This window comes from Megalops cyprinoides, chromosome 13 (assembly GCF_013368585.1).
Source record: "Megalops cyprinoides isolate fMegCyp1 chromosome 13, fMegCyp1.pri, whole genome shotgun sequence".
In the NCBI taxonomy this organism is placed as follows: domain Eukaryota; kingdom Metazoa; phylum Chordata; class Actinopteri; order Elopiformes; family Megalopidae; genus Megalops; species Megalops cyprinoides.
Window position 1 is genome coordinate 30,695,857 of NC_050595.1, and position 27,489 is coordinate 30,723,345.

The window sequence follows — 27,489 nt, forward strand, 5'->3', positions numbered from 1 at the left end:
CTTGCCCTGTTTAAATGTGCTGTTGATCTAAGGAATGTCTTGGTTTGGGTGTGTTTTTGTTCTTGCTCTTGCTCTCTGTGTGTGTGTGTGTGTGTGTGTGTGTGTGTGTGTGTGTGTGTGTGTGTGTGTGTGTGTGTGGACCCAGCCTCTCTAACCCAGTATGTTGTGACAGGCACGAGCTTCTAGACGAGGCACGGAGGCAGGGCCTGCCGTTTGCCCAGTGGGACGGGCCCACGGTGGTGGTCTGGCTGGAGGTAAGGCCTGCACAAACTCCCAGGCAAGCTGAGCTTTGTCACTCTGTCTGTGCGGTGTGACTGACAGCTGTGTGTTGCTGTGTGTTGCTCTGTGCGGTGTGACTGACAGCTGTGTGTCACTCTGTCTGTGCGGTGGTGATTGACAGCTGTGTGTCACTCTGTCTGTGTGGTGGTGATTGACAGCTGTGTGTTGTTCTGTGCGGTGGTGATTGACAGCTGTGTATCGCTCTGTCTGTGCGGTGGTGATTGACAGCTGTGGGTGGGGATGCCAGCCTGGTACGTGGCTGCCTGCCGGGCCAACGTGAAGAGCGGCGCCATCATGTCGGCGCTGTCGGACACAGAGATCCAGCGCGAGATCGGCATCAGCAACCCGCTGCACCGGCTCAAGCTGCGGCTCGCCATTCAGGAGATCATGTCTTTAACCAGCCCCTCCGCCCCGCCCACCTCCCGCACGGTAAGCCCCCCCACGCCGCAGCTCAGATACACCAGCCAATCAGAGTGCACAGCCCCACAGCAGTTAGCACCCTGTTTCACACACTAGCATTCACATCCTAAAAAGTCAGAATGCCACCCACAGGACCAGGTTTGCAATTAGTGGTTTGTGGCTGGGGTGATTGTGGGGTGATTTTTTAAGTTAATCCCAGCTGTAGCTGGAGAAAATGTCGAAATGGTTTTAGGTGTTCCCCATACATAGCTGCATTTTGACATCTCACGTCTTAAGAAATACCATGATAACTGTTAAAGGAATATTTGGGCCTGGGTTTACCGCAGCCACTGATCTGAGGATCACGCTGTCTGCAGCTGTAAGACCCCAGTAAAGTGCTGCAGGTTTCTCCGCTCTAATCACGTGGATATCACAGTTGCATCTTGAAAGAGCAGTGGCGGTATACTGAAAATCAACAGACTTCCTCTTCATGTTTGCTTGGCTTTAATGTTTGAGGTGCTTTTGGTGCTTTTTTTAACGTGGGCAGCACTCTTTGAAGATGCAATTGCTTTCTAATTAGGTTAATAATGTTCAATTCTGCCGAAGGCACGCACACCTAGTACCCTACAGCTGAATTTAGGAATGCTCCAGATAACATCCTTATAATTATCTCAGATGAGACGTCTACAGCAGTGCACATCTGCAGAGACTGCTGTGGGTGCTCTTAAATAAGGCTTGCAAGGGGAACTTGGGCGCTGTCAAAGGCCTCTCCACAAAGACATAACATGGCCTTGAATCTTCAAATGCCTAATAAATCTCATTTAATTCACATCTGAAGTTAGGTTTAACATGAGTGGATTTCAAGGATTCATTTTCAGATTCCATTAAGATGAATTGGAATTCATTTTAAAGGTTAATCACTGAAACAAAAATAAGCAAAAACCACAGGGCTTTTATGAAGAGTCCTTATCAGTGTAATGTAACCCTGCAGTTTAGCAATACTGCCAGTCTCTTTTACTCTAAACGTCCTGAATCCATTTAGCCTTAGAAATTGCAAATGAGAAATTTCTTCCCAATCAAATTCCTGAATGGAGACTTCTGTTTGTAATTTGAAATGATCGCTACAGGATGCCCAGTGTCCTAACTGTTCTCTGATAGGCTGCATGCCTCTGTCACACTAACACCGAGTAACGCACCAAATCCACTAGCAATCTGACTGCATGAAGCACCTGCTGCTCGCAGCTGTCTGTTGATAGGATGATGGTAATCTCGCTCTGTTTGGAATCCACATCTAGCACAGATTTAGCATGTTTGCAGAACTGGCTGCTCTGTAATGATGCTTGTGCTTGATGTCCCTCCACCTTTCCCTTCTGTTCTTCATTCCCGCTCTCCCAAAACGCGGGACTGTGCTTGTGTCACTCACTCGGGGGTTCGCGGGATTAGTCCACGGGCAATGTGTGGGTCACGCACGAAGAGATGGAGAGCCTGGCGGCCACGCCTCAGACGGTCAGTCACCTGATTGGGCACCACCACCCCCGCTCCCCGCCCACTGTTGTCCCACCAGTTGGGCTGTGTTCGTGTGTGGCTGTGGCTAACATTAGCATAGCTATGTTAACCATAGTAGCACCTTCAGACTTGGTGATCCATACATTACAATTATAAATTATAACGTTAAATGATCATTAGCTCCTAAATCAATTTTTACCTTCCTTTTAAATGATTTTCTTATTTAATCTGACTATTTGTTGATTAACAGGTAATCTTAAAACTAACCTCAAGCGGCACAAACACAGTACTCTAAATTTAAGATACATGCATTTTATTAAAGCTGAGCTTGAGGTCGACTAACTTTTGGCTTCAACAAAATTGCTTTGTACCTGCTGTACTGTACTGAAAGTCAAAGAGTGATTTTCTAGTAAGGGTTCGCTGTTTTCTCTTAGGGGTAATAGAAGTTTAAGAAACTGAATGTTGGTTCACTAAGGCTCTACCGATACTCAAAATTAGTATACTAATAATAGAATCTTAGCCATCTAGCATCTCCTGGGGAATATAAAGTGGTGGCAAGGTTACATAGCTGTTTCCTCTGTTTCTTTTTTCTATTACTAACACAGTACACTTTTGAACTGCTTAACCCTGCTCACATACTAACTGTCTGTTCTCTTTGTGCCTGTAACACATGCTAACGTCAGGAGGATGAGGAGGGCAGCTGGGCCCAGGTCTGTACCTGTCAATCTTCCCTTAAACCCCTGAATACACACGTGGTCACTGGCCTCACACCCTTCTCTCAGGTTAAACTGGAAGCTTTAGGGGCTTAGTGAAGACACAACCTGTTTATTAATGATTTGTAGTCATGAATCCCTTGTTTTATTGAATGTCGTTTCAAGGTAGGGATGCGCCGATTTATTGGCTGTACATCGGTATCGGCCAATATTCGCCTTGTTGACTGCCATCGGCCTATTGGCAAACAAGATGACATTCGCCGACAGCAGTGGCGGATATTTATCTGTTGTGTCGCATCAATTTTGCGCTGGCTAAATGTTGTGTTGGTTATTTGCAGTCTGAGTCGGACAACAGTAGCCTACCCAGCTGCAGATTCAGAGAAGATCCAATAGGTGGTACTATAATTAGCCTTATTCACATGGTGGCCATTTTGCTCTTACGTCACGCTCAGGGTGGGAGCAGGGTAACTCTTCAGTCAGCATCTATGGCAAAGTTTACTAAAAGTTTGACGTGTGTCTGTATCTACCTTTTGAAGAAATAAAAATGGTCAGATGGGTCAGCAAACATCCCTAAAAGAATTCAAAACAGATACAGTTGCTGGATTTAAAGTTATATCCACTAATGAATGAATGACCTGGTGCACTGAATGAATGAATGAATGACCCAGTTAGCTAACTAACGTTAATTTGCTAGCTAGCTAACGGTACTTAAGATCAGAAGTCAATACCTTGGCTTGCAGTACAAATGTTGAAATTAACTATTTGTTCATGAGACATGATGAAGCTGTATTAGCTAGCTACAGTACAAATAAAAGCTAGCTAGTTACTGTCGCATTCCACTGACAAATACAAATATCACCTTACAAACAAACACATAGCTAGCTAGCTACAATAAAAACAATGTAGAACGTAGATAGCTTGCTAGCTAATTTGGCTTTCAAGCACTTTGCTCAGCTGTCGTATTACTAACAGCTAGCTAGCTATCAAACTAATAAAGCCTCATGTTTCTTCTGACCAAATAATTAATTTATTTTTTATATTTTATTTTATATTTTATTGCTTTTCTAATCACTTTTACATTTACATTTACATTTAATTATGTTTATGTTTCACAAAAATAATTTTTGTTGTGCTATGTAAGTACTGAAAAATAGGTAGGTAGGTAGGTAGGTAGTTGTATAGCAGGCTAAAAAGGCTTTTGAAAGTTATTTTTCACAAAAATAATCTTTGTCATGTGAAAGAAGGTTATATTAAAAGTTATTTCATAAATTTTTATGATTGAATTTGTGCTCATTCAAAGATGGTGTGATGAAGGGCTGAAAGACTTTAAAACAGTTCAGTTATTTTTTTATAATAAAGATATCTTTGTTTTCCTGGCACAAAAGGGGGAATAAATAACAACAAAAACAAAATAAACAAACAAAAAACATTGGCATCGGCTATCAGCCAAATTGTTATTTTTAACATCGGTATCAGCCCAGAATTTCACAATCGGTGCATCCCTAGTTCAAGGTTATTGTGTGTCAGTGTCCTCACGGAAGGGGATGTGTCCTCTGTATGCCCCACTCCCAGTGATGCGTACCTCAGAGGTGCTTATCTGCCGGGGGGATACAAGAGATCACGCTTAGGGCACCGGGCACCAGACCAGGGGCGTCCTGCCAGCCGTGCGCCATTGTGTGGCCCCTTTGTTCTGGCTGCACATGCCCGTGAGCCTGCCGTATAGCCGTCTCCATGCAGGGTTCATCCCAGCCCCCGAAGCACAGGCCTGGCCCAGGCCCAGCGTATCACACGCAGCCGTCCTAACGAACCAATCTAACGAAGCCGATGCTCACCAGCTCCCCCACAAAAAAAATCACTGCGTGGTGAACGTGGTGTCCTTATTCTCATTACGATCAGAAAGACTATCTGCAGTCTACAGTATCTGTCATACTTTTATTTACATCCTAACAGTTCTCTCACTAATTAAATTCAGTCTCAATTGGTATAATTTCTCTGCCCTCCAGAGATGTTGCTCCATATTAAAGTGGTGGTTGATACTTTAAATCCATGAATGCATTGCCTAATCCTCTGAAATGGGGCTGCTGAGCAGCTTTTGTAAATGAACAGCTGTTTTTTAAGTCCTCTTTTGTCTACTGCTCACAAACAGGAGTCTGACTGCTGATGTCCATACACAGGCAGATTCTTTGTAACTAATCTATTCAAGGGAAACTAGAGGGAAAAAACTGGCACTTGTTTTTTCCAGTCATGAATGTTGATCAGTTAATTTGTGAATAATGTACAAGCCGTGCCTGGTCATAGCTCTCTTATAAGTGCAATATGTTCTGCTAATGCATCCTAGAAAAGGTTACTCCGTAACGCTCCTTTGTTTGTTCTGGGGTTTGTCACCAGAGTGCATTTTTAGTGGAAAATATGCCACCCGTTTTCCCAGTGCTAATCTTGGAAGATTGCAGAGACAGTTTGTTCCACAGTGGCTTGCGCTGTAGTGTTAGGGTAATGCAGCGGGACTGCAGGATGCTGCTGAAAGCTTGTGGTGACCGATGACAAATGGACTGTCAATGCAGACGCTGGCGTACGGGGACATGAACCATGAGTGGATCGGGAACGAGTGGCTGCCCAGCCTGGGCCTACCCCAGTACCGCAGCTACTTCATGGAGTGCCTGGTGGACGCCCGCATGCTGGACCACCTGACCAAGAAGGACCTGCGTGGTCAGCTCAAAATGGTCGACAGCTTTCACAGGTGAGTTCTCCTGTCCACAGGGAAGCTGTGAATTTATGCTTGTGAGATCTCCAGATTTCAGGCAGGTTGCAATCAGGTGTGGTTTATTGAAGAGAGTAAATGATGATCACAATGTACAAGTACACCGGGTGTTGCAGAACAGGGCAAATACCCAGAAATGTAACAGATCTATACATCACAGGACCCATCATGATGGTCCACCCAGGATTTTTTTTTTTATATGTGTTTATACTAGAGTGAAAAGATTTTTTTTTTAATGAAATAGGCATAAATAAACATTCATTTGAGTATGAATTTATTAATTTATGAATTTATGACAAGAGATACAATAAGGCATCTGTCTTATATCATCAAAGGAATAGTTTTCAGTGTGGCGTAATGTGCCTACGGAGGCTGAACTATGACAGAAAAGAGCTGGAGCGAAGGCGAGAAGAATCCCAAACAGAAGTCAAAGGTAATGCGAATGTGTCCAGTCTTACTACTACTTTCAGTTTTGTTCATCATCACAAACCATTACTTGCTGTCATTTTTGCTCTGTGACATTTTCATAGAAAATAATGCAGTCTGTTACCCACATGGCTAATATCTCTTTATAAATCTGGGTTGGAAAATGTGGACAACTAACATGTTTAATTTCCAAATGGCCCCTCCACAGTGTCTTGCATTATTACATTTGACACATTTTGTAAGGGAGTTGTACTGGCAAGTGTCTGGAATGGAATCATTTTCCAGTGCAAAACATAAAATTGTCCCATTTACAATTTTATCCTGTGGCCTGGGTTCTGCGTGCAGTGCTAAACCAGTACAGCACACAGCTGGTGTAATGCTAGTGACAGTCAGCAGAGGGTAGAGCAGAGCATTGGTGTCTGCCATTTCAGATGTGCTGGTGTGGAGCAATGAGAGAGTGATAAACTGGGTTCAGTCCATCGGGCTGAAGGAGTACGCAAACCACCTGCTGGAGAGTGGTGTCCACGGCCCCCTGCTGGCCTTAGATGAGACCTTCGACCACAACGCACTAGCACTTCTGCTGCAGATCCCCACACAAAACATCCAGGTATGTACACAGTGCACCTCTGCCCCATTGCTATGAGTAGATTTGCAACAACACCCTAATGGAAACAGTTTCTACAGTATTGCACAACTGAAGCCAAATGTTTCCAAATTCTGTCTGACCCTGGGTACCTGAATCCTGAAATCTCTTGGAGGAGCAGTCCAGAAGATATCCCCACTCTGGGTGGTATTCGCTGTGTCCAAAAACTAAGCAGCAATTATAAATGCAAGACTCTGAATGTTGCTATTTATGGTTTTTGTTTTGTAACAGTCTCATGACTGGTAGCATTTTGTGCTGTGAAGGTGTTCATCATGAAGAATTCTCCACCCCTGCTAAGAGTTTAAATGGCTATTCTGTCAGCCAGTGCTGTCTGGCATAAGATGAATAGCTTGTGTTTGTTAAAAGACAACCCTTTAGCCACAGGTTATTGTTTTAACACGCGTGAGAAGTACTGACCTACATCATCTTGTCCTTGGGGTGCACCACCTCGGGCACATGTAACAGAACACAGCTAATAGCTGTCAGCTCGGGTTTCTGTCTCTGAGATAGAGTATAAAGATTCATGTGTCATACTCTTCCTTCCCTCCCATCCAGGCAAGAGCCACTCTCGAGAGGGAGTATAACAACCTCCTGGCTCTGGGCACAGAGAGAAGACTGGATGAGGTGAGAACTAAATATAGAGTCTGTGAAGATGGGCCTTTTTTCAGGTCTAGCATACATAACAACCTTAAGTGCTGCATTAGTAGTCATTATTAAACATCTGTATTATTTTGTTAGGGGTGTTGGGGTTATAGTGTAGCATCAGGTACAGTGTATATAGCACTGTTGTAAGACAACATAAGAGTAAGTGCAATAGTTGTTAAACTGGACAGCTCTTGCTAGAGACTCAGAATAATCATTCTGCATGAGGTACAGTTTGGTGTAGTATGCTTAAAATTGAAGTAGTTTTAGTAATAGTAGTATTAGGGTATTAGGGTATTATTTTGTAAGGTACCCCCACTATTTACCTCGTTGAGTTTTCCCATGTTGAGGATAATCTTTTTTTGTTGGCATGCATGGAAGTCTTACGAGTTATTGAACTCTAACACACGTCAGTCTCTTCACTGCATCTCCTGTGCTGCTTTCAGGATGATGACAAAAACTTCAGGAGGGCGCCCTCCTGGAGGAAGAAATTCCGACCCAAAGACGTGAGGGGGATGTCGCCAGGGTCCACGGAAACCCTTCCTGCCAACTTCAGGGTGACCAACACCATGTCCTCACCATCCATGCAGCCAAAGAAGATGCAGATGGACGGTAAGATGGGAGGTCTCCTTCCCTCAGGCTTCACTGCTGCATGAGCTGCACATCAGGGGGGAACTCGCTGTGCCAGTAACATTTATAGGACTTTTACATATACCTACGGCTTTCAGCTGGCCGTCTGATTGGGCACATATACCCCACAGTGTTCAAATTCCTGTTCAGTTATACTCCAGTCGACAGTTGACTGTCCCTTGTGTTCTCCATTAAGCTTTCCAGTATCAGTGTGTTAATGTTCATGCCACTCTGCTTGAGGAAAAAATGCAAAGTTTTGTGCCTGAAAAAATAAAGAATCACTGAAGCAGAGCGGCAAAGCCATTGTATATGACATTCAACATGCAGGAAGAAGCAGCACACTGCATGTCAGTTTCAGGGCGTTTGAATGCAAGACGTCCCCATTATTCATAGAAGTTCAGGTGTTTGCTGGTGTACAATCACAGGTGAATGGTTTTGTAACCGAGTGCTGTGTTCTGCTTTGTTTTCCTAACTTGCTGGATTTGACTAACTGCACGTTTGGCATGTTGAGGAACAGGAAGTGTATCTGGGACACAAAGGCTGGACACTGCTACAGTCAGGACTTACTCTTGTTAACTCTCTTTTCGGTAAGTTAACTATCAAGTTCCTCATTGGAGGAATTTTATTCACCAAATGATACAGCTTTTTGGTAATAAAGAACAGTATCCATTTTACTGTCTTATGATTTTGTGTTTCACTGTTATACTCTGATTGAAATCAGGATTACTGTGTACTGCATCCTAACTTACCTGTAGTGAAATAATGCGGATTAAATGAATTTGGGTGTGAATGTGCTGTGTGACTGGACGTCCATATAAACTAACAGCTGTAAGTAATGCCTCGTCCTTCTCAGGAAGTCAGAAGCATAATTACATTTCCTCTGCAATAATGTTTGTCACTTTCTTTCCTTCCCCAGTCTACCCTCATTACTTCTATAGGTGATTATGCTGCATATATCCAGCTGAAGAGGTCAGCGTCCACAGCTTCGGGATGGAATCCTGATGAAACTCAATATTTAATTACAGAGTATACATTGATGTCACCAATCTCTTGAGTACCCCAGAGAAAAGACTTTAGTTTATTGGATTTTATCACATTTATCACATTTATGCAAAGTTGGGACATTTATTTAGACCTTGATATGTACTTTTTCCTTTAGTCTGAATTATTTCTTCCTTGAAAATTTCCCTGTGCCCTTATCAAATCCAACACTATCAGCTGTAACTGAATGTATCACAAGTTTGAAGTTTGTATATTTATCTACAAGCATTAGCTAATCTTTTTATACTCCTGATCTTGTATTGACCACAGATGTTTGTTTTAATCATGGAACTTAATCTAAAGCGACTTTGTGTGCTGTACCGTCATTTTAGCCCTTTCACATTTATTCTTTAATCATATAGCGTTTGATTATTTTTTTAAATGCAGCTTTTAGGTCAAAAGCAACTTTTGAATAGCAGCGGACTGGTGAATCCCTTTAAGTGACGTTGCTTTGTGTGGCAGTCAAACGTGTTGGAGAAGCTGAGGTTCCTGTGTGTCAGAGTAACAAAGCGTGATCGTGGGTTATCGTGCCCCCAATGTTTGGCACACACCTCCGTAAAACTTCATTTCTGTTTTCAACTGTGATACCAAATCGAAAAACCTTGCGTAAAGCCATAAGCGCAAAGAAGACGAGGACTTCTTTCGGATGCATTGCTTGGCTAGTAGGTACTCTGAGAATCTGGCAGCCACAGATGCCGGAACACTCCATTCCCTCCTCCTTCATCGGACACGTGTGGTAGGACGCCGATGTAGGGGCTCTCTTTGTTAAAGGACCAATTCCACTGTGGCCTCATTTCCGATGAGTAGTCTGAAGAAAGCAGCACAATTCCCTCAATATCCTATGAATGCATTGTATCATGACTCTTAATTAAGCCTTATTTTTATTTGGTTTTTATTTATTCCAAGTTGTCTGTCAGTATTTGTGTAGCGGTTGCCATTTATTCAGATGGTTGTGATTGCTGGTGTGTTTCTGAGTATGTTGTTGGGTTGGTATCAAACACAGGTTTCTCTGTATTTACGTGGGTGTCTGATGTTGAGAAATCGAAGATTTAAGCTCGGAGGTGATTTCCCCTCATGTACGTACAATGCCCCTTTGTGTCTTGGTGATTTAGACATTTATGCAAATTCAGATCATGTGACTGTCTCGTTTTTTTAAATGTTGCCCTTTTCCCATTTTAAATCTCATCAACTTGTAACAAAAATGATGTACAGTCTGTGTACTTTTTGAACTATGTTTATCACAGTATTATTTATTGCTGACTTTCAATAAAATACTGAACTTATTTTCCACTGCCAATAAAAAGACTAAGTCTTTGTTTAAAAAAAAAAAAAAAACACTATGTGTGGTTGTCTTTTAATGAACTTTCAGCCAGGGGGCCTGAAACATTGAAACTTCACTTACTTCACTTCACAGTCTTCTCTTAGTTGGGTGGCCAGCCACATGGTTTAAAAATGATCTTCAGCTGGTCTTCAGCGCAACACCAGGTTAATTAAGACACACTGTGGGCCACTTTGACTCTTGTGTGCAGAGGCCGCCACAAGACCCAAAAGCCATTTGAGATGTTGACCCTGCTTCAGGTATACATACTTGCATGTTTCTGGGTTTTTGGCACAACTCCAGGTATATGTAGGCCCTGGCCCATACCTCTTTGCATGCAGTGCATTTCTAGGTGAGCAGGAATCACAGAAGGCATCCCTGTTCGCCATGTCTACAGGATAGGACTGATGACCTGGAGGGAGTTCACCACACACAAATGCCTGCTTATTGTTACAGGAAACCAAATGCCTCCATTTGTCGATGTTGGGGTTGACACGGTTGCTTGATGTATATATTTCATCTTATGTGATGCAGAAAGGAAAAGTTTGCAAAGAAACAGCAGAGGGGACTCTTCATGCATTAGCATATAGATGTGTGAATGCAGGGTTTTTCTCATGTAGTTGTAAGTCTTTATATAATACAAGACACTTGCAAGCCATGTATGTCAAAATTTGCTACTATTCAGTAGGGCTACCACTGGAGACATGCAAACATAACTTTTCAGAATTTTGTTCGACAGGCTGGTCTAACAAAATATCAAAATTTTCACACACTAACTCAGTGTGACTATACTTGTAGATGTATAGTCACTCCTTTATCTCACACATCCTCTTACCTCAGCTGAAAAGGCATTATTTCTTCAGCTGTCTTCCAATTACATGTCATTCGCCTCAAACAAGAGGGAACGTGCCATCATAATTGAGACTTCTTCCAAACACCTTAATTTGAAAAACCCTCAACTGACTGTGATACGTTTTGGTGTGATGCAGGAGATGGAGACAGGCTGAATTCGGTTGAAATGGCTGAAATGAGGATTCGGCCGAAATATGTGACCTACCATTTTATTGTTCCCTGAAAAATCAAAAACGAAAAAAATGTGATGCGTCGTTACTTAAGTGACTAAGCTTTTCACTCTTGACCTTTTTGGAATAAGGCGAATTTCAGTATGTTATTTTTTGAGTATTAAATTTTGAATGTGGAGACTGACATAAATTGAGCACGCTTTGTAGTTTACCAATTCCATATTAACAGGCATTCCTCCCAGCTCCTAAAACGCATAATCATGATGCCGTACTCATCCCACGAAAAGAACCGTAACTGAGTGGTACTCACAACAGGAAGCTGGACAGGGGGAGATCTGGAGATCCGGAAGAGGAGACGCTTGGAATACATCTGCTATCAGCTGAACAGGGTTATCAGCAGTGGTTTCTTATTTCTGCGTGCTATATGAGCTGGTAACAGAAGGGATCAGGGCAGAATGTAAGTGTATTAAATTACGAATTCCCCGAAGAAACGACGAGCAGGAATAGTGGCTAGTAGCTTTAAACTGAACAGGTAGCCAAGGCATTTATTCCAGCTATTTTAAGTCAAGTAAATGAGGACACACCGTCGGGGAGTCGCTAGCTTGTTAGCATCGGATTTCAGGGAATAACGTTTCTAACTAGCTAACTGTGATTTTGTGCGTTTTTTGCCAGCTGCATTTTGACGTTGTTAATAATCGCTCTCTAACGCAGCTAACGTTAGCCTCCTAGCTGTGTTCAGCAGCCTGTATATTAGCCAACGTGCGCTAGGTGTCTGAATTAACTTGCTAGCCGGGTTGGATGAGTTGCAACTACCAATCAGTTATACATCTAAGTGAGCACCAAACGCAAAAGTAGCAGTCAGGATAGTGACATATTTCATTCATGGTTTCAGTATTTCCACGCTGTAATGTTTGTGGTGCAGGCATTGCTGCTTCGCTTGTCCCAATCCCATTACTTGAGTGGGCCAAAGTAGGGGTCAGATTGTATATGAGTGTGGTATTGAAATGCATTTAGGTCGTAGGCATCCATCTCGTAAAATATCAGCAGTCAATGACAGCACTGTGATTCGTTACTTTCGAAATAGGTGTTTGGTGGACTTACCGTATGAAAGTATCCACACAGACACTGACCGAGTTTAATCGGTGGAATCAGCTCAAGCGTTTATTGGCGTCTTAATTGCTGTCGGTAATTCAGGTGCAATTTTTCCGTTTTTTGGATCCAAAGTTGGCAAATATGCTGGCAGCAGGAGCGCACCCTTTCTCCTTCAAGGAGTACATGCTGTCCCGCACGCGATAATAACTAGCTATAGTGCTAATATCTACAGCCACATAAAATACACATCTCGCTTTGGTGTTTTGGAATCACTGATTATCAAATGATTGTTGTGAATTACTAGTCTGACTAGATTTTACATAGCACTACTATATTTTATCAAGAGAAGATAAAATGACCTTCATTGGTAATGATTGTTTTTGCCACACGTTTTATCTGATTCAGTATCCATTTGTAAAAGGTGAAGAGAGCTTTCTTGTCCTACATTTTGGCAGAAGTCTGTATTTAAAGGCTGCATGCCCTGTTTTTAACACGCTCCCTCAGATGTGGAAAGCAGCAGCTGGCCAGTCTGTTACCATTGGTGTGGAGGATGGTGGGGATGACTGGGAGACAGACCCAGACTTTGAGGTAAGGAATGACTAAAACTAAGATGGCTGCCAGCTTCATCGAAGGGGTGATGAGTTGTCATCAATTGATCGTGAATGGTGCTGATCTGGTTTTCTTACTTGGATTAAGAAATCTGTCCATCGCAAGTTGGGGAAAAGCAGGCTTTGTGTTGATCGCATAGAAACTGCAACAGTTCTTAACTTGTGACATCCACAAGACGTCTGATGGGTAAAGTTGTGCGTTTAGTGACATTATTCCAAAGACCTTTCTGTTCCAATTTGTGTTATCCTGGAAACAGAATGACGTGTCAGAGAAGGAGCAGCGATGGGGTGCCAAGACCGTGGTGGGTTCTGGACATCAGGAGCACATTAAGTGAGTGACTCCTCACCTTTCTGTCTGTGGCCCTTTGGCCAATGGCTCACATCTTTTATTCACATACTATGCATGTCAGAAAGAGAGTCTGTTTCATGCTTTTACTGTAGTAGTCTGAGGCTCATGATATTGGACAGGAACCATGCTGAACCACACCTGTGGTCCTGTTGAGGTCGCAGTTTGTGAGCTTACCATGTGCTTCATTCCTTATTGTGCATAATATGCGTTAAGTATCAAAACACAGTGACATGAGACCTACAGCTTTTCACCAGCTACACCAATACCTTTACCAGTAGCAGCAAGCTGTTATTTCCCCAACATTTGACCTCCGGAGTTTGCTGCAGGTTTAAATGTGCTGTGAGAGTTAGTGCTGTATGTGAATCTGTGACTGTCCCCTCCAGCATCCACCAGCTGCGGGAGAACGTGTCGACAGAGCACAGCACGCTGAAGCAGAGGGAGCTGGAGGACATGCCCAAGGCCTCGCATGGGTATGGGGGCAAGTTCGGGGTGCAGTCGGACCGCATGGATAAGGTGAGCGCTGTGCTGTCAGCTCAGGACAGGTCGTGAGAAATAAAGATGCTGATCAGCGATATTGGAGTTATTGGAAAGAAATTGCATGTGCCGCATACTAGATAAACGGCCAACATCAGAGGAAAATTGTTGTCTTGCATGATTTGGTGTCAAGAATTTAGGAACATGAATGTTGCACCTCCTTAAACAAAACCAAAGCAAAGCTTAAATCTTGCCAGAGCAAAATTCAGCACATTACACATGCCAGTTTTCACCCACTTAACGTCCACCAGCCTGGCATTAAAAAGGAACACAATATCTGTGCGATTGCTGTACATTTATCTCATCAATCGAGTGATCGAAAACTATACTGATGAGATTACCGCTGTTCACCCACTGTTTTTTGGAATAAAATGTCACTGCTTAGGGACCAACTGACTCATCCATGTCCTAAAATGGGTTGAGGGTTTTCGTGAGTGCAGAGTGAAGAGCAGTTTGATTACAGCCTACCCCTGAATTATCTCTGCATTAAGGAATCATTTTAAAAGGCTCTGCTCTTGCAGCACTCCTCGGACGCAGTGCCCCGCCTAAATGGCTTGTGCACTCTCCCTGGCATCCAGCATGCCTTGGCTCCTGGCAGTGATTCCCAGTGTAATGCGCACAGATTGAGACTCATTGTAAACCCAGCTCGCTACCACTGCCACATCTCCCTCCTTCTCTCTCTACTGCTCCTTAATTGTAGTTTTTCCAGGTGGAGTAATCCTCTGTGCGTGTGTGTGTGTGTGTGTGTGTGTGTGTGTGTGTGTGTGTGTGTGTGTGTTTGTGTGTGTGTGTGTTTGTGTGTGTGTGTGTTTGTGTGTGTGTGTGTGTGTGTGTGTGTGTGTGTGTGTGTGTGTGTGTGTGTGTGTGTGTGTGTGTGTGTGTGTGTAAGTAAGAGCCTTGCCCAGCCTCCAGCTTGGTGAGGTGTGAGTGGGATAGTGGCTGGGGGCTGCCCACGCCGCTCAGCACTTCACACCCCTCACCGCGCAAGGCCGGAGCCTCAGACCCCATCCGTCATCACCTTGGCTGCAGCAGCCGTGGTCAGGCGCCATCCTAATGAGGCAGAGCTTAGAGGGTGTTGCAAGCCATCAGGTGTGAGAGTGCTTAGAGGGTCAGCGCATGGCTCACTACCACAGAGACGCTAATTATCTCTCGGGGCTGGGAGTGAGCCACCGCTTGGATGTGGCCACTTGGGCCAGGCGCAGAGCTGGGCCAAGGTATTACTGAGTGTTTCCACATGCGGTGCAGCACCAATCTGTTTTGGATTTCCTGGATTGATCTATCGGACAGTGTTCTCTTATGTTATTTGGATGATTTTCTGTATTTTCTGTTAAATCAGATAATGCGTTTGCATGAAGGCCCTTTGTCTCTCCAGACCCTTCCTTTTCACTGCAGTGAGTCAAGCCTTGAACATCATAGGAAGACACATCTGATCCTTCAAAAAAACATGAGGAACATATGATTGATCAGCTTAGTTGTAACATCAGCTTAGTTATTGCTCTGGTGCTTTCTTCAGCATCAGAGCTGTGAGGTTTAGGCTTCGCTCTCAGTTCTCCTAACTGGCCCATCCTCTCTCCCTAGTCTGCTGTAGGTCATGAGTACCAGAGCAAGCTAGCCAAGCACTGCTCACAGACCGACACCTCGAAGGGCTTTGGGGGCAAGTTTGGAGTGCAGGCTGATCGCGTCGATCAGGTACGGCTACGGGCTCCAGGGGTGTCCAAAGGACACAGTCTCCGTCCTACACAAATCCTACAAAGTAATGTAACCAGTAGCTCTCAAATTTATTTCTGCTTAATCTGTTGTGTTTTTCTTCATAAGGTTGCACATCCATGAGGGGCTGTTTTCACTCAAATAAAGCCATGTAGGATCTGCTCCACATCATGGTGCTTGCACTAAGGCCATCAGTTAAACCTACACCTGCATAGTTCCTTTTAAAAGTGGACATATTTGCTGACATGAATGCAAGAGTGTCTGCAAGATCTGAGATTTGTGATCATGCTTATGTTCATGTATTGCTTCCACATTCTTAGTTAGAAGATTTGATTGTCATATGTTCCAAGCTGTGCAGTTTACAAAGATGAATGGAGAAGTGGAAGACGATCAGGCGTTGTAGCATTCAGTACGGTTTCACTCATTCACTCTTGCGGGATACTGGAGATAAAAAAGATTCTCAGAGACCTCCAGGTCCGTAAAGCTCCAACTCTTGGCTTGGAAGTCTCAGATGTCTTATGTAAGTCGGAACATTAAAAGACAATAATGGGTGTTCAGTTTTCATAACTTGAGTTTTAATTACTCTTATCTGCCAACAAATTCTTCAAACAAGTTGTCTGTTAGATGCATATGTAAAACCTTTGTTTCTCTTAGCTGAAAGTGATAATTTGTTATATATTGCAAATGTGAAAGAGCACGGGGAGAAAGAACATCATAAAAAATATGGTGATCTTGAAGACCCTAATGAGACAGTCGCGTTACTAATAAAGAACCAGCCATGATCATGTCACACCAGTGATGGAGATAGGGAGGGGGTAGGGGGAGCAGGTGACCCCACAAAGTGGGGGAGAATTAAGAATCTTTATACATTTCAAAATAAGCCAAAAAGGGCTTTTGTATTTATTCATTTTTTACACTTACAAAAAAAGTCCAGACCTGTGGGTTTTCAGATGTTCATTTTTCCTGTAAGGCAACAAACGGTCTGCATAAACACACATTTGTCTTTCTTTTCTCCGCAGTCAGCAGTTGGATTTGAGTACACTGGCAAGACGGAGAAGCACTCCTCACAGACAGGTGAAGCCTCGGCCGCCGCAGGCCACTGCTACATAAGGCCTGAGATGGGCCCATGTTTTAAAGGCAGTGCTCTCTTATTGAGAACAACATGTGTATGGTGACTCGGAATTCAAGCTGACAGACATGCTGGCAATAAATTGACCATTAAAATGTCACTTGACCGTACAGAGGCCCCCCAGATCTGCTCAGGCATACAGCTGTTAGCTCAGCTAGCAACGTAGACAGGATGTATCGCTGGCCAGTCTCTGTTATCCACTTTCATGGTTTTACTGATGCCTCTGTCCAATTGTTCCAACTCATTTAGTTTCAGTATTATGTTTTTATAGCTAGGAGTGGCTCAGATGCATGGGTTAAAGATCTCCGGCCCCATGCCGGAATTCCGGCGTGCAGAGATTTTAGATCAGGCACTGCATTATTACTAGTGTATACGAGCTCTATTACCAGCCCAGAACGCAATTTTATTAAAAACGATCACCGACGTGGTGTTTTTTCGGATGAGTTTTAACCAATGGTAGCCTGTTTGGGTGACGGAGTGGCATGAGAGCACTGTTCTTATCCAATCGGCGACTAGTTTCAGCTTTCTGTGAGGCGGTGCCAGGAAGTATTTGCAAGGGCCTGTATCAGTTGATTACTGCACAATAGGCTAGCATGCATTGAAATAGATGGAGCATGGAAGCGAAACTTGTGAAGGTTGACGTAGACACAAGCACAATAGAACAGGAGGTGAAAAATAAATGGCGATAGGCCTGGTTAGATGGAAACGGCAATGACGGACAAACGTTTGGCTTATGTTGTTACAAATTAAATGAGCCCGGGACCTGCTTTGCACCATGTGTTCAAAAAAAAATACAGTGTGGGACAATTGGCAAAAGGTATTGTATAGGCATGTTACAGATCCCGCACACAATGCAGCTGTTCAGGCTCTTCGTTACACATCGATGTTGCTGGGAGCTATGGCCGCTGGAGCTGCTCCTGTTTCATCTGTCCAAGACCGTGTGTGCAATCATAAAGTCCGCATTTGTACATTTATAGCGAAAGATGACCTGTCTTTCAGGATACCACCAGCGCTAGTTGACATGTGCAAAGCATCACAGGACAGAACTGCACGCTCCAAACTTAGTGTGTCAAATACACAGGCCAGCTACCTATCCACTCACAGCATTGCCTGTCACATTAGGCAATGTTTAGCGCACAAGCTGTCAAAACGTGTTTTCACTGAACGTTGACGAGTCCACAAACCGCAACGTGGACAGAATTTTCAATGTCTGGGTCCGATTCTACAATGATGACTTGGACAAAGTTGTAACACAACATCTTGCTACTCGACCAACTTTTATTGAAGTTGCACTTTTCATTTTTAATAGCATTTAAGAAAAAAAAGGAAGCACTTTTAATTTGAGCTACAGGCTCATTAGGCTACAATTTTGAATTACAGCTGGTGTGGTAACGCTAAATGTGTGTGCATCCTATTTTGTTACCCCCACCAAGAAAAAAACATTTCAGGCTCAGAAAATTTTGTTGCTTTAAGCTCTGAAGATGTAAGATAGTGTCATCTTCATACAACAATACTACATACATGGTACATTTTTGGAATTTTATCAAATACAATGCCTTGAAAAAGTAAGACCCCAGTACTCTTTTCACAATTTATTGTTATTCGTATACAAGAACATTTCAAAGGAACTGAATGTACCTCAGAGCTCAGTGTAGTCCATCATACAGAAGTGGAAGAAATACAGAACTACAGCCACACTGCCTAGGGAAGGCTGCCCCCCAAAACCTACTCACCGAACAAGAATGACACTTGTCAGAGAGGCTCCTGTGATGCCAACTGTCATTCTAACTGAGCTACAGAAGTCAGTGGCTGCAACTGAAAATGATGTCCATGGGTCAACAGTCTCCAAGCTATTGCACAAAAAGGCCCTTATGGAAGAGTGGCAAGGTAGAAGCCCTTTCTGTAAAAAAGCACATGCTTGCCCATAAAGACTTTGCAAAAGTCACTTGGAAGATACGACAAAGATATGGCAGAAGGTCTTGCGGTCTGATGACACTAAAGTGGAACTTTTTGGCTCAAACACTAAGCGGTAAGTGTGGCGTAAAGCTAACACTGCACACAAGCCAGGGAACGCCATCCCCACAGTGAAATACGCTGGTGGTAGCATCATGTTACGAGGGTGCTTTTCAGCAGCAGGGACTGGCAATCTAATCAAGATTGATGAGAAGATGAATGCTACACAATGCATGGAGCTACTGGATAAAAACCTACTCCCCTCTGCCAGAGAGTGTAGACTAAGGAGGAAGACTGTGTTTCAGCAGGACAATGACCCAAAGCACACTGCCAGAGCATCACTGCATTGGCTTAAAATGAAGAAAATCAACGTCCTTGAGCGGCCCAGTCAGAATCTTGACCTTAACCTCATCGTACATCTGTGGAAAGACCTCAAAATTGCTATCCACTGTGGCTCCCCAAATAACCTGGTACAGCTTGAGCAATTTTGCAAAGATGAATGGGCTAATATCGATCTATCACGTTGTGCAAAATTAAGAGACTTGTCTAAAAAGACTGATGGCTTTAATAGCTGTGAAAAGTGGTTCAACCAAGAAAGAAAGGGAGATGAATGCTTATTAATTGTTGACATTTCAGTTCTCGATTTTTTTTTTTTTTTATTCTTTAATGGTTTATAATTTTATTTCTTTTTCGGGCTGCACTGTTGCAAAGTTTAGTGTTTGGCAGAAAAATCTGTCAAAATCTCAGTTGTGGAAATCATTTGTGTGACAAAAAGGGGTGGGGGCTGAATACTTTTTCAAGGCACTGTATGTGTCTCTCAAGTTTAGTTGACAGTGGAACTGCTTGTCTAAGTGAGCAAACATGCCCTTAGTTTATTGGGTGAAAGTGCTGGGGGTTCCTTTGAAATAATATTGAAACCTAACCACCATGCTGGTAGCCCCAGTGTTCAGCTCTACTGATCCTAACTCCTGATCCCCTCCTCTTCTCTCAAATCACCCAGACTACTCCACAGGGTTCGGGGGCAAGTATGGGGTGCAGGCGGACCGCGTCGACCAGAGCGCGGTGGGCTTCGAGTACCAGGGCAAAACGGAGAAACATGAGTCCCAAAAAGGTCTGTCTCTCCAGTGCTAATCTTGTGTCAGGTCAGCTTTAGGCTGGCCTGAGCTTTGACTGTTACTGCTGACTTTTATTTGAGGAATTTTTCTGCTTGAGCAAGCACATGCCAGCAGAATGTATTGGTTTTTATGGATGTTTCTGTACCTATTATCTATGGTTTCATCTTCATGGTGAAAAGGCTGTCAAGGCCATATAATTTTCAGCAACCCACGGTTCAAATAACAGAGAAGCCTCATAGTTTCATTGTAACCATGGCTGTCAGTTCATTGCGTATTTGACATTATTTCAGTACCAAATGTATTTCAGTCAGTTAATGCTTGCTGATAATACAACCGCTTCATACAGTCCTATGCCATATGCTTAATTGATGAACTACATTGTAAATTTGATGCATGTCCTACACAGACACACATTTAGTGAAATTTACGGCAGGATGTACCCAGTTCATTTTGTGCCTATCAAAGCCCTGAAGGGAGTAGAGTGTGCTGAGGTTATCGGTGTGTGCCGTGTGTCCTCTGTTGAAGGATTTCAGTTTTCCCTTCCCTCTGATGTATCAGATTACAGCAAAGGCTTTGGCGGTAAATTTGGCGTGGAAACGGACAAGGTGGACAAGAGTGCCGTGGGCTTCGAGTACCAGGGGAAAACGGAGAAGCATGAGTCGCAGAAAGGTCTGTCAGCCACAACGCGTTGCTCGGCGGCCGGGCCGGGGCGGGAGTCTGCTCACACTGTCATTTCTGTTTAACACACGTTTGTCTGCTCATCTCATTTTGTCCCGACACGTTAAACTTTTCAGACGTTTTCTGTGAATGGTTTCTCCGGAACATTCATGACTGCGCATCTTTACAAAAGTTCAAATAAAATATGACATCGACATTCACTGAACAGTCTGTTTTGCATATTTCACATCATGCCCATAATGTGTACGAACTTGCGCTTGGCCATGCGGTGCTCTGCCTGAGACACCTCATCGGGGCCTCGTTTAACCCACAACCAAGTAATCGGACGGGTGTCCTCTGTGTCACTATTTACTTCTGGATAACCATGACATAAAACCATAAAGTAGGATTTAAAATAACATTACAGTTTCAGGTTTCATGTAGAAGGGCTCACATTGTTTTTTGTTTTTCTTGCACCTCAAGGGTCGTGTACTGCATAATACATTTTCACCGCCATGAAAAGGCCTGCAATGGCTTTGTAGAAAGCACAGTGACGGGTGGCGTGAGCTCATGCTGTGTCGTTACTGTGCACACAGACTACACGAAGGGCTTCGGGGGGAAGTTTGGCGTGCAGACGGACAGACAGGACAGGTCGGCCATGGGTTGGGACCACCAGGAGAAGCTGCAGCTCCACGAGTCACAGAGAGGTACCTGTGTTTGCCCGTCCCTAACCCTCCTCAGCCTGCATAGCCTTTACTAAAAAGCACAATTATCTGTCGTAAGAATGTGGAAGTGCAGCCTTGTTTCTTCTGTTAACCTCCATAAAGGTCTTTGAGAATGCTCGTATCCCCTAAACACTGCTGGTACCTCTTCTGACTCCTAAGTGTTCTTTTAATTCATTTCAGCACCTGCTATTGAAGACCATACACATACTTAAACCACTGCTGTGCTGTTTCAGCAAATGTCTCAAACTTAATTTTGTTTTACACTCTGATCTGGTCTCTGGCGACTGATGCTGTGGTGAACATTAGAAGGTTAAATGCATGACTTCTCTCCAAATTCCTGTCAGAACTTAACATAATAATATCATATTTTCACAACCTCTTTCAAGACTGAGCAAGCAGTCCTCCAGTGCCAGGTTCCCAGTATGTTACATTATTTACTGTGGGAATTGTGGGCGAAGTACCTTGCCCAAGGCTATAACAGCAGTGCCCCAGTGGGGACCCGAACCAGCAACCTTTTGGTTATGAGTCCTACTCCTTAACCACTATGCTACACTGCTGCCCAAGTTGTGCTAAATTCTCTTTTGGAAGAGAAATTGTAGCCCCTCTGTTTGCTGTTGGCCTTGCTGTGTCCAAGTTTGTCATTTGGGCCTCTGTGAGGGTTCCCTGCCAGATCTGACACAATGCTGGGCTATAGTCTATAGGCACAATGACAAGCCTAGCAATGCTTGAAGGCCTGACAAACTTCTGATGTTCTTAAAGGCAGCGGTGGCAGGCTGAGGTGTAGAGGCAGGAAAAATGCACGCTGACGTTTAAGCACAAGGAGGAAGAGCTGTACGTTGACTGTGGGTGCAGTGCAACTTTTGACCACTAGATGGCGAAAGAGGCCTATACATGAAGAGATGCTGTATGTGACATGTGCACCTTCAACGATGGCTGCTAAGAACTCTCCCATTTAGATGAGTGTATTGCATAACATGCACACTTCCAGTAATTTAATTATAGCTTTTGCATTGTCAATGATTCATTCTGGGACTAATTTGTCATTAATGACTGTTACAAAGAGTACACAAAAGAATAGATTCCAAGCCCAAGCTTTACTTTGCAATAGCTTTTCTGTTGTACTCCTTTTGCCCTCACCATGTATTTTGGAATGGCCCCTTCTGCCTGGAACCCTGTCTGAATGAGGGTTTATGCACGTCTGCACAGCAGTGCTGCAGAGTTGCAGCATACCCTGCACAAAGAGGCACCATGAGCCGGTCACTGCACGTTACAGAACGTCAGTCTGTTTAATTGCAACATGTGCTCTCTGACCCTGGTCCTACAGGTTTATGCCAGCTGCCTTTCTCCTTTGTTGATTGTCTTGTTATTTTGAAGCAGCCTTATTAACGGTGAGGACTTGTCGTCGTTTCAGACTACTCCAAAGGGTTTGGTGGGAAGTATGGTGTTCAGAAGGACCGCATGGATAAGGTAGCTTCTTTTAATGTACATTCTCACATTCTCACTAGACCTTTGAGGCTCATTTTAAGATGTAACCCAGCTGCTTCAGTCTTGGATCACAGAGCTTGGCTGTGCTTGGCTGTGTTTTGATATGGTATGATTAAGATTCATGTTTGGTTTGTACACATACCTGTTTCTTGAGGACATTCATCGAGGACATTTATATAGGCCATGATTTTTGAAATTGCAAAATGTAGGAGGAATGATATTGGTAGTTCAACACGTAAAAACCACTTCAGAAATGGCTTTGGCTTTGACTTGCCTCTTAATTTTCAGAGTGCAGGCACCTTTGAAGAGATTCAGAAACCGAGCTCGGCCTATCAGAAAACGAAACCGGTAGAGGCTGGTAAGCTCTACACTTTGCATAGTCTTTCAGCTATGCTAACATTGCATGTTGTCATTTGATTACATTACAATCCATTACAAAACTGTTTGCTCAGCAGAGGTCCTCTTCCAGCATGAATGACTTAGTATCTATTTATGGTATTTCCCATCAGGATGTCACAGAGCAATTTAGGTCAGGCAGCTTTCTCAGGAGCACAGTTGCATGATTTTAACCCACAACCTTCTGTTGCAAGTTGCAATCAAACTGGCATGAACCCATGAGTCCTTATCAGAGTTGCTTGTTGCTTTTTTTTTCTTTTTTTTTCCTTCAAAAATCTGGGTTTTTAAGTGTTGCCATGCTGGGCACTGCCATGCAGTGTCCAGAGTTTGGGATAGCTGGTTGTGACTATAGCTTCCCTCTCACTCTTTGGCACTGCAGTGGCCAGTAGCGCGGGGTGCATCAAGGCACGTTTTGAGAGCATTGCCAAGGAGAAGGAGGATGAGGAGCGCAGGAGGGCGGAGGAGGCGCGGGCACGGCGGCAGGCCAAGGAGAAGCAGGAGCAGGAGGACGCACGCAGGAAGATGGAGGTATGGGAGACTTTCCCCCCGTTGTCTATGTCCTCTTTGTCCTTCCTCTGTATCCACCTGGAAGGCATGTCCTTGTTCTTGATGCCTGCTGTGTCGAGAGGAGTCTTAATGGAATAGGTAACCTCAGGTCACCCGTCATTACAGTGCAGTATGGTGTGTTATGTCTGCACAGTTGTTGTTTCCATTCCTGTCATTTCTTGAATGGGTATCTCTACAATTACTATAGCTTCTACACTGGACTAGGATTTTACCTCTCCATGCTTTTAGGTGTGTATCTGTCTCTGTGAGGGTGTCCAAAATGTTCATCATTTTGTTTTATTGTTGCTGGGGAAGAACACTGCATCCAGTTCCCCTAGATCTCTCCTTGAAATCTGTGTGGTGCTGTGGCATATCATACCCTATTCTGCCGTCCCATAGGAGCAGGCTGAAGCCAAGCCCCCCCCCCTCCATGCACTACACCCTCAACACAGGTCACAACTGCCAGGCCTGTGTATGGGGGAGGTATCTCTGAGATAAAAACTACTTGCTCAAGCATGAAGAAAAAAAATAATTCTTGCCCTTGCCATGGCGAATATGACTGACAGCGCAATAACCAGTCAGAAACCTTTTGTTAACCATAAGTGTAGAAGGCTACATGTTAGTAGAAAGAACCTTTTCAGGCTGTGGTTTGCTAGCGGGTGGCGTTAGATATGGGGGTCCTGCCATTCTATTTTCATAGAGCTGGGAGCTGACAGGGTCCTTTCCTTGCCAGCAGGTAAATGCTAACCAGTCTCATTCACACCTTGACCACACTGAAGTTTGACCAGGCTCCCAAAACCCCTCAGTCTGGAAGAGCCAAGTGCAGCCATTTCCCTGATTTGGGTGTCAAGAGAACTGAGACCCAGTGGTTAGAGTGTTGCACCCCAAGTGTCACTAACAAGAGAATGGTGTTCGCCCCATCCAGGAGAACAGCGCACACCTGCAAGAACCCAAGCCCAGCACCCAGAAAGCTGATCAGCCTCAGGACCGCACTCAGGAGGCAGCGCCGAAGGAGCCTCGCCAGCAGGGGGCGAACTATGAGAACCCTGACGAGGAAGCCCAGCTCCAAGGAGGTGGGGATGATGTGAAAGGCTTAACACTTCAATGCCACCACACAAAACAATGCAGTCCACAAACACTGACCTCAAACTTGTTTTCCCAGATGGCCAGACCTACGAAGACTACGGGGAGGACCTGGGGGTCACTGCTGTTGCTCTGTACGACTACCAGGCAGGTGAGTGAAAGAGGGGCCGTAGAGCTCAGAGAGGGGCGACGTGTTGTAGAAACAGGCATGCCAAACACACAGTGGACACATGTGTGAACACTGTCAATTTCCAGGACATGTCAAGGGGAGAGGCCTGTGTTGTCTGTCACAAGTGGAGGGTGTGTCCCGTACATGGGTTCAGGGCTCAAAGGCAGGCCCTGAATGACTTTTGAACCACTTGGCGATGCCTCCAGTAATGCATTTGGTTAGCAGATGCCCTTGTCAGGGCAAGTTGCAGTATGTTTAATCAACACAAATACACTCTACAAAATGCAAATTTTGAAATATATTGCCTAGTGGGATGAAAACACAATTTGATGCCCGTTTCAGCTGGCGATGATGAGATTTCCTTCGACCCTGACGACATCATCACCAACATCGAGATGATCGATGAGGGCTGGTGGAGGGGTGTGTGCAAAGGGGCCTACGGGCTTTTCCCTGCCAACTATGTGGAGGTCAGGCAGTGAAGCCCCAACCCCCCTCTGCTGCGGCCACACCCTCTCCTCTCATCTCTGCCTGTCCTCTGCCGGGGCTTTCTCATACCGCTGGCTCCTGGAGTCCCCTCTCCTTCATCCTGCTCTTCCTCTCCCCCTCCTGTTCCTCAGAAGAGGAGGTGGGCTGGAAGGTGGATGCAGGTTCATCATTACATGTGTCTCTTGAAGTAGTGGGAGCAGAGGAAAAGGAAGCAAGCTTCTAAAGCACTGCTCTGGCTTAGGATCACACACACACTTGCCTTTACAGTAACACAACATTTGGTCTCAAATGCACTACGTCCACAGGCGAACCACATCTCTCTCTCTCTTAAAGAAGGGGATATATGTGTTCCAATCAATGTTTTCTAATTTATTTTTTGATATTTCTTTTTATTTTTATTAATGCATACACTGTTATTGATTCAATGTAAATGTATTACTGTGGCATTATGAAAAATGTGGGTGCTTATAGTCCAGCTCCAAGACCACCTAAAATATCAAGCCCATGGTTTGGTGTAAAGGTGACGAGTTGAGGTTCTCGTGGTCAACAAGGGGTTCTTTAGTGGTTAATGAGGTTGAACGCTGACCGTACTCTGAAGTCCCAGGGCTGCTGGGAAATGACTGCTAGCAATGGGCAGAGCCATGTCCTGAACTTGTAAAGGTTGAAAAGATGTTTTGTCATTAATTGGAATTAAACAGGGAGAGTCATTTCAAAATCTCTATGCAGAGCAAAGAAGTGATTGGCTCTTAAATTGCAGTGATTGACATCACATCACTGGGGTGGTGAAGCCTCAGTATCCCCTTACTCCCAGTACTGCTCACATACGAGTATACAGCCTCGCCACACCTGTATTGCCGGATAGAGTTAACTTAACTGCTTTCCACAGCTATTATTTATTGCTAGTGCTACTTGAAATGGTGCCGGTGAAGTACAAATTACTGCTGTCTGCAGAGGCGAGACAAAACACAATGTGTCTTGCAATTCTCAGTGGAGCATTATGTCATGTCTGTGGATTCAGGTCTAATACACAGTTTACCATACAGCCTTCTTAGAGATTCTGCGTAGTTGGTAGATTCAGTCAGCATACATTAAGAGAATTGAAAGAAAAAAAAACATTTTTTCTTGTTAAAATGAACTATGTAAAGGTGTTTGTGGGCATGCCATGCTATTTTGTTTATATTTATTTTTTCACTGCTTGTGGGATGAGAGGGAGCCATTTCAGGGTCACATTAACATATTAATTGTGACCAACAAATTATATTGAGCGAGTGAATCAATAAGACTGGGAAATTAGGTAGCTATAGTTGAGATTTTATTGGCCAGTCTGAAACAGTCTCACATTGTGGTCTTGTCCCAAATGTATTAGTGTTGTTGCTGTAGAGGACATTGTGCTCAGTGGGTTTGAGTTTTATAATAAAGCGAATTTTCAGACATATTGTTTATCTGTTGTTTGCCAGATTGTACAGCTCAACACTCTACTTACTTAAGTAGATGACATTTTGTGAGAAAGTGTATGTACCTGCTCTTCATATTCAAAGTCTTCTGGTGAGGGAAATTGGTTTTCTTTGGAGGAAACAACTTTTGTAAAGCATTTTATAATTGTATTTCAGACATTAAATTATATATGAGGTATTCATTGCCTTTACTTTATAGATGTATACCTTAATACATGGTATTCTTCTGAGGTAGATTTTATAGCTAAATTAAGATTTTAAATATAACCTTAAATTATTTTACTCTTAGTTAAAACTGAGACATGATCAGTTATTTCTCACATGCAGATTTGTGGTGTAATACAATTTACATAGTGTACCTAACAGTGCAGAAATATTTCCATCTAACAAAATGCTTCCAGCCGGTCATATTTTTTGTTGGTACATGTACATTTGCAAAAATAGCGCTGCTGCTTCCACTATTGGTATGAATATCAACTTGCAGTCAATAACTTACAACCCCCACAACACACAGTCAACGGATTTAACTACATGAAACCACACATCAAACATGCTAAAAGGGCACTATTCCAAATGAATGCTACTCATAGTGTCCTCCATTCTTTCAAGTAACTTGGCCCTGTG

General features: G+C 43.8%; 2 protein-coding genes across 4 annotated transcripts in view; both read left to right on the plus strand.

Annotated features, from left to right (window-relative positions):
* LOC118787668 (liprin-alpha-1-like) overlaps positions 1 to 10,326 on the plus strand; it is a 47,388-nt gene extending 37,062 nt beyond the window's left edge. For 2 of the 3 annotated variants that reach the window (XM_036543232.1, XM_036543234.1), the window contains 11 exons: positions 173 to 254; positions 508 to 708; positions 2,122 to 2,184; positions 2,868 to 2,894; positions 5,459 to 5,634; positions 5,991 to 6,088; positions 6,513 to 6,688; positions 7,280 to 7,348; positions 7,813 to 7,978; positions 8,514 to 8,583; positions 8,913 to 10,326. In XM_036543232.1, coding sequence (XP_036399125.1) covers positions 173 to 254; positions 508 to 708; positions 2,122 to 2,184; positions 2,868 to 2,894; positions 5,459 to 5,634; positions 5,991 to 6,088; positions 6,513 to 6,688; positions 7,280 to 7,348; positions 7,813 to 7,978; positions 8,514 to 8,572 — 1,117 coding nt within the window. In that variant the 3' untranslated portion in view covers positions 8,573 to 8,583; positions 8,913 to 10,326. Of the gene's footprint in view, positions 1 to 172; positions 255 to 507; positions 709 to 2,121; positions 2,185 to 2,867; positions 2,895 to 5,458; positions 5,635 to 5,990; positions 6,089 to 6,512; positions 6,689 to 7,279; positions 7,349 to 7,812; positions 7,979 to 8,507; positions 8,584 to 8,912 lie in introns of all 3 variants that reach the window. The other variant, XM_036543233.1, reaches the window with a different exon arrangement.
* A 1,385-nt stretch (positions 10,327 to 11,711) lies between these two features.
* LOC118788495 (src substrate cortactin-like) lies at positions 11,712 to 26,834 on the plus strand. The gene is made up of 15 exons (XM_036544513.1): positions 11,712 to 11,834; positions 12,974 to 13,057; positions 13,335 to 13,408; positions 13,810 to 13,939; positions 15,539 to 15,649; positions 16,687 to 16,741; positions 19,750 to 19,860; positions 20,423 to 20,533; positions 21,118 to 21,228; positions 22,658 to 22,713; positions 23,020 to 23,089; positions 23,507 to 23,655; positions 24,599 to 24,746; positions 24,836 to 24,907; positions 25,268 to 26,834. Exons 2-15 carry the CDS (start codon positions 12,974 to 12,976, stop codon positions 25,402 to 25,404), a joined length of 1,419 nt encoding a protein of 472 aa, XP_036400406.1. The 5' UTR covers positions 11,712 to 11,834; the 3' UTR covers positions 25,405 to 26,834.
* Positions 26,835 to 27,489: the final 655 nt, after the last annotated feature.

Coding starts and splice junctions, on each gene's coding strand:
- LOC118788495 (XM_036544513.1), top strand. CDS start 12,974: ATGTGGAAAGCAGCAGCTGGCCAGTCTGTTACCATTGGTGTGGAGGAT. Junction 13,058..13,334: donor AGACAGACCCAGACTTTGAG/GTAAGGAATGAC, acceptor TCCTGGAAACAG/AATGACGTGTCAGAGAAGGA. Junction 13,409..13,809: donor GGACATCAGGAGCACATTAA/GTGAGTGACTCC, acceptor TGTCCCCTCCAG/CATCCACCAGCTGCGGGAGA.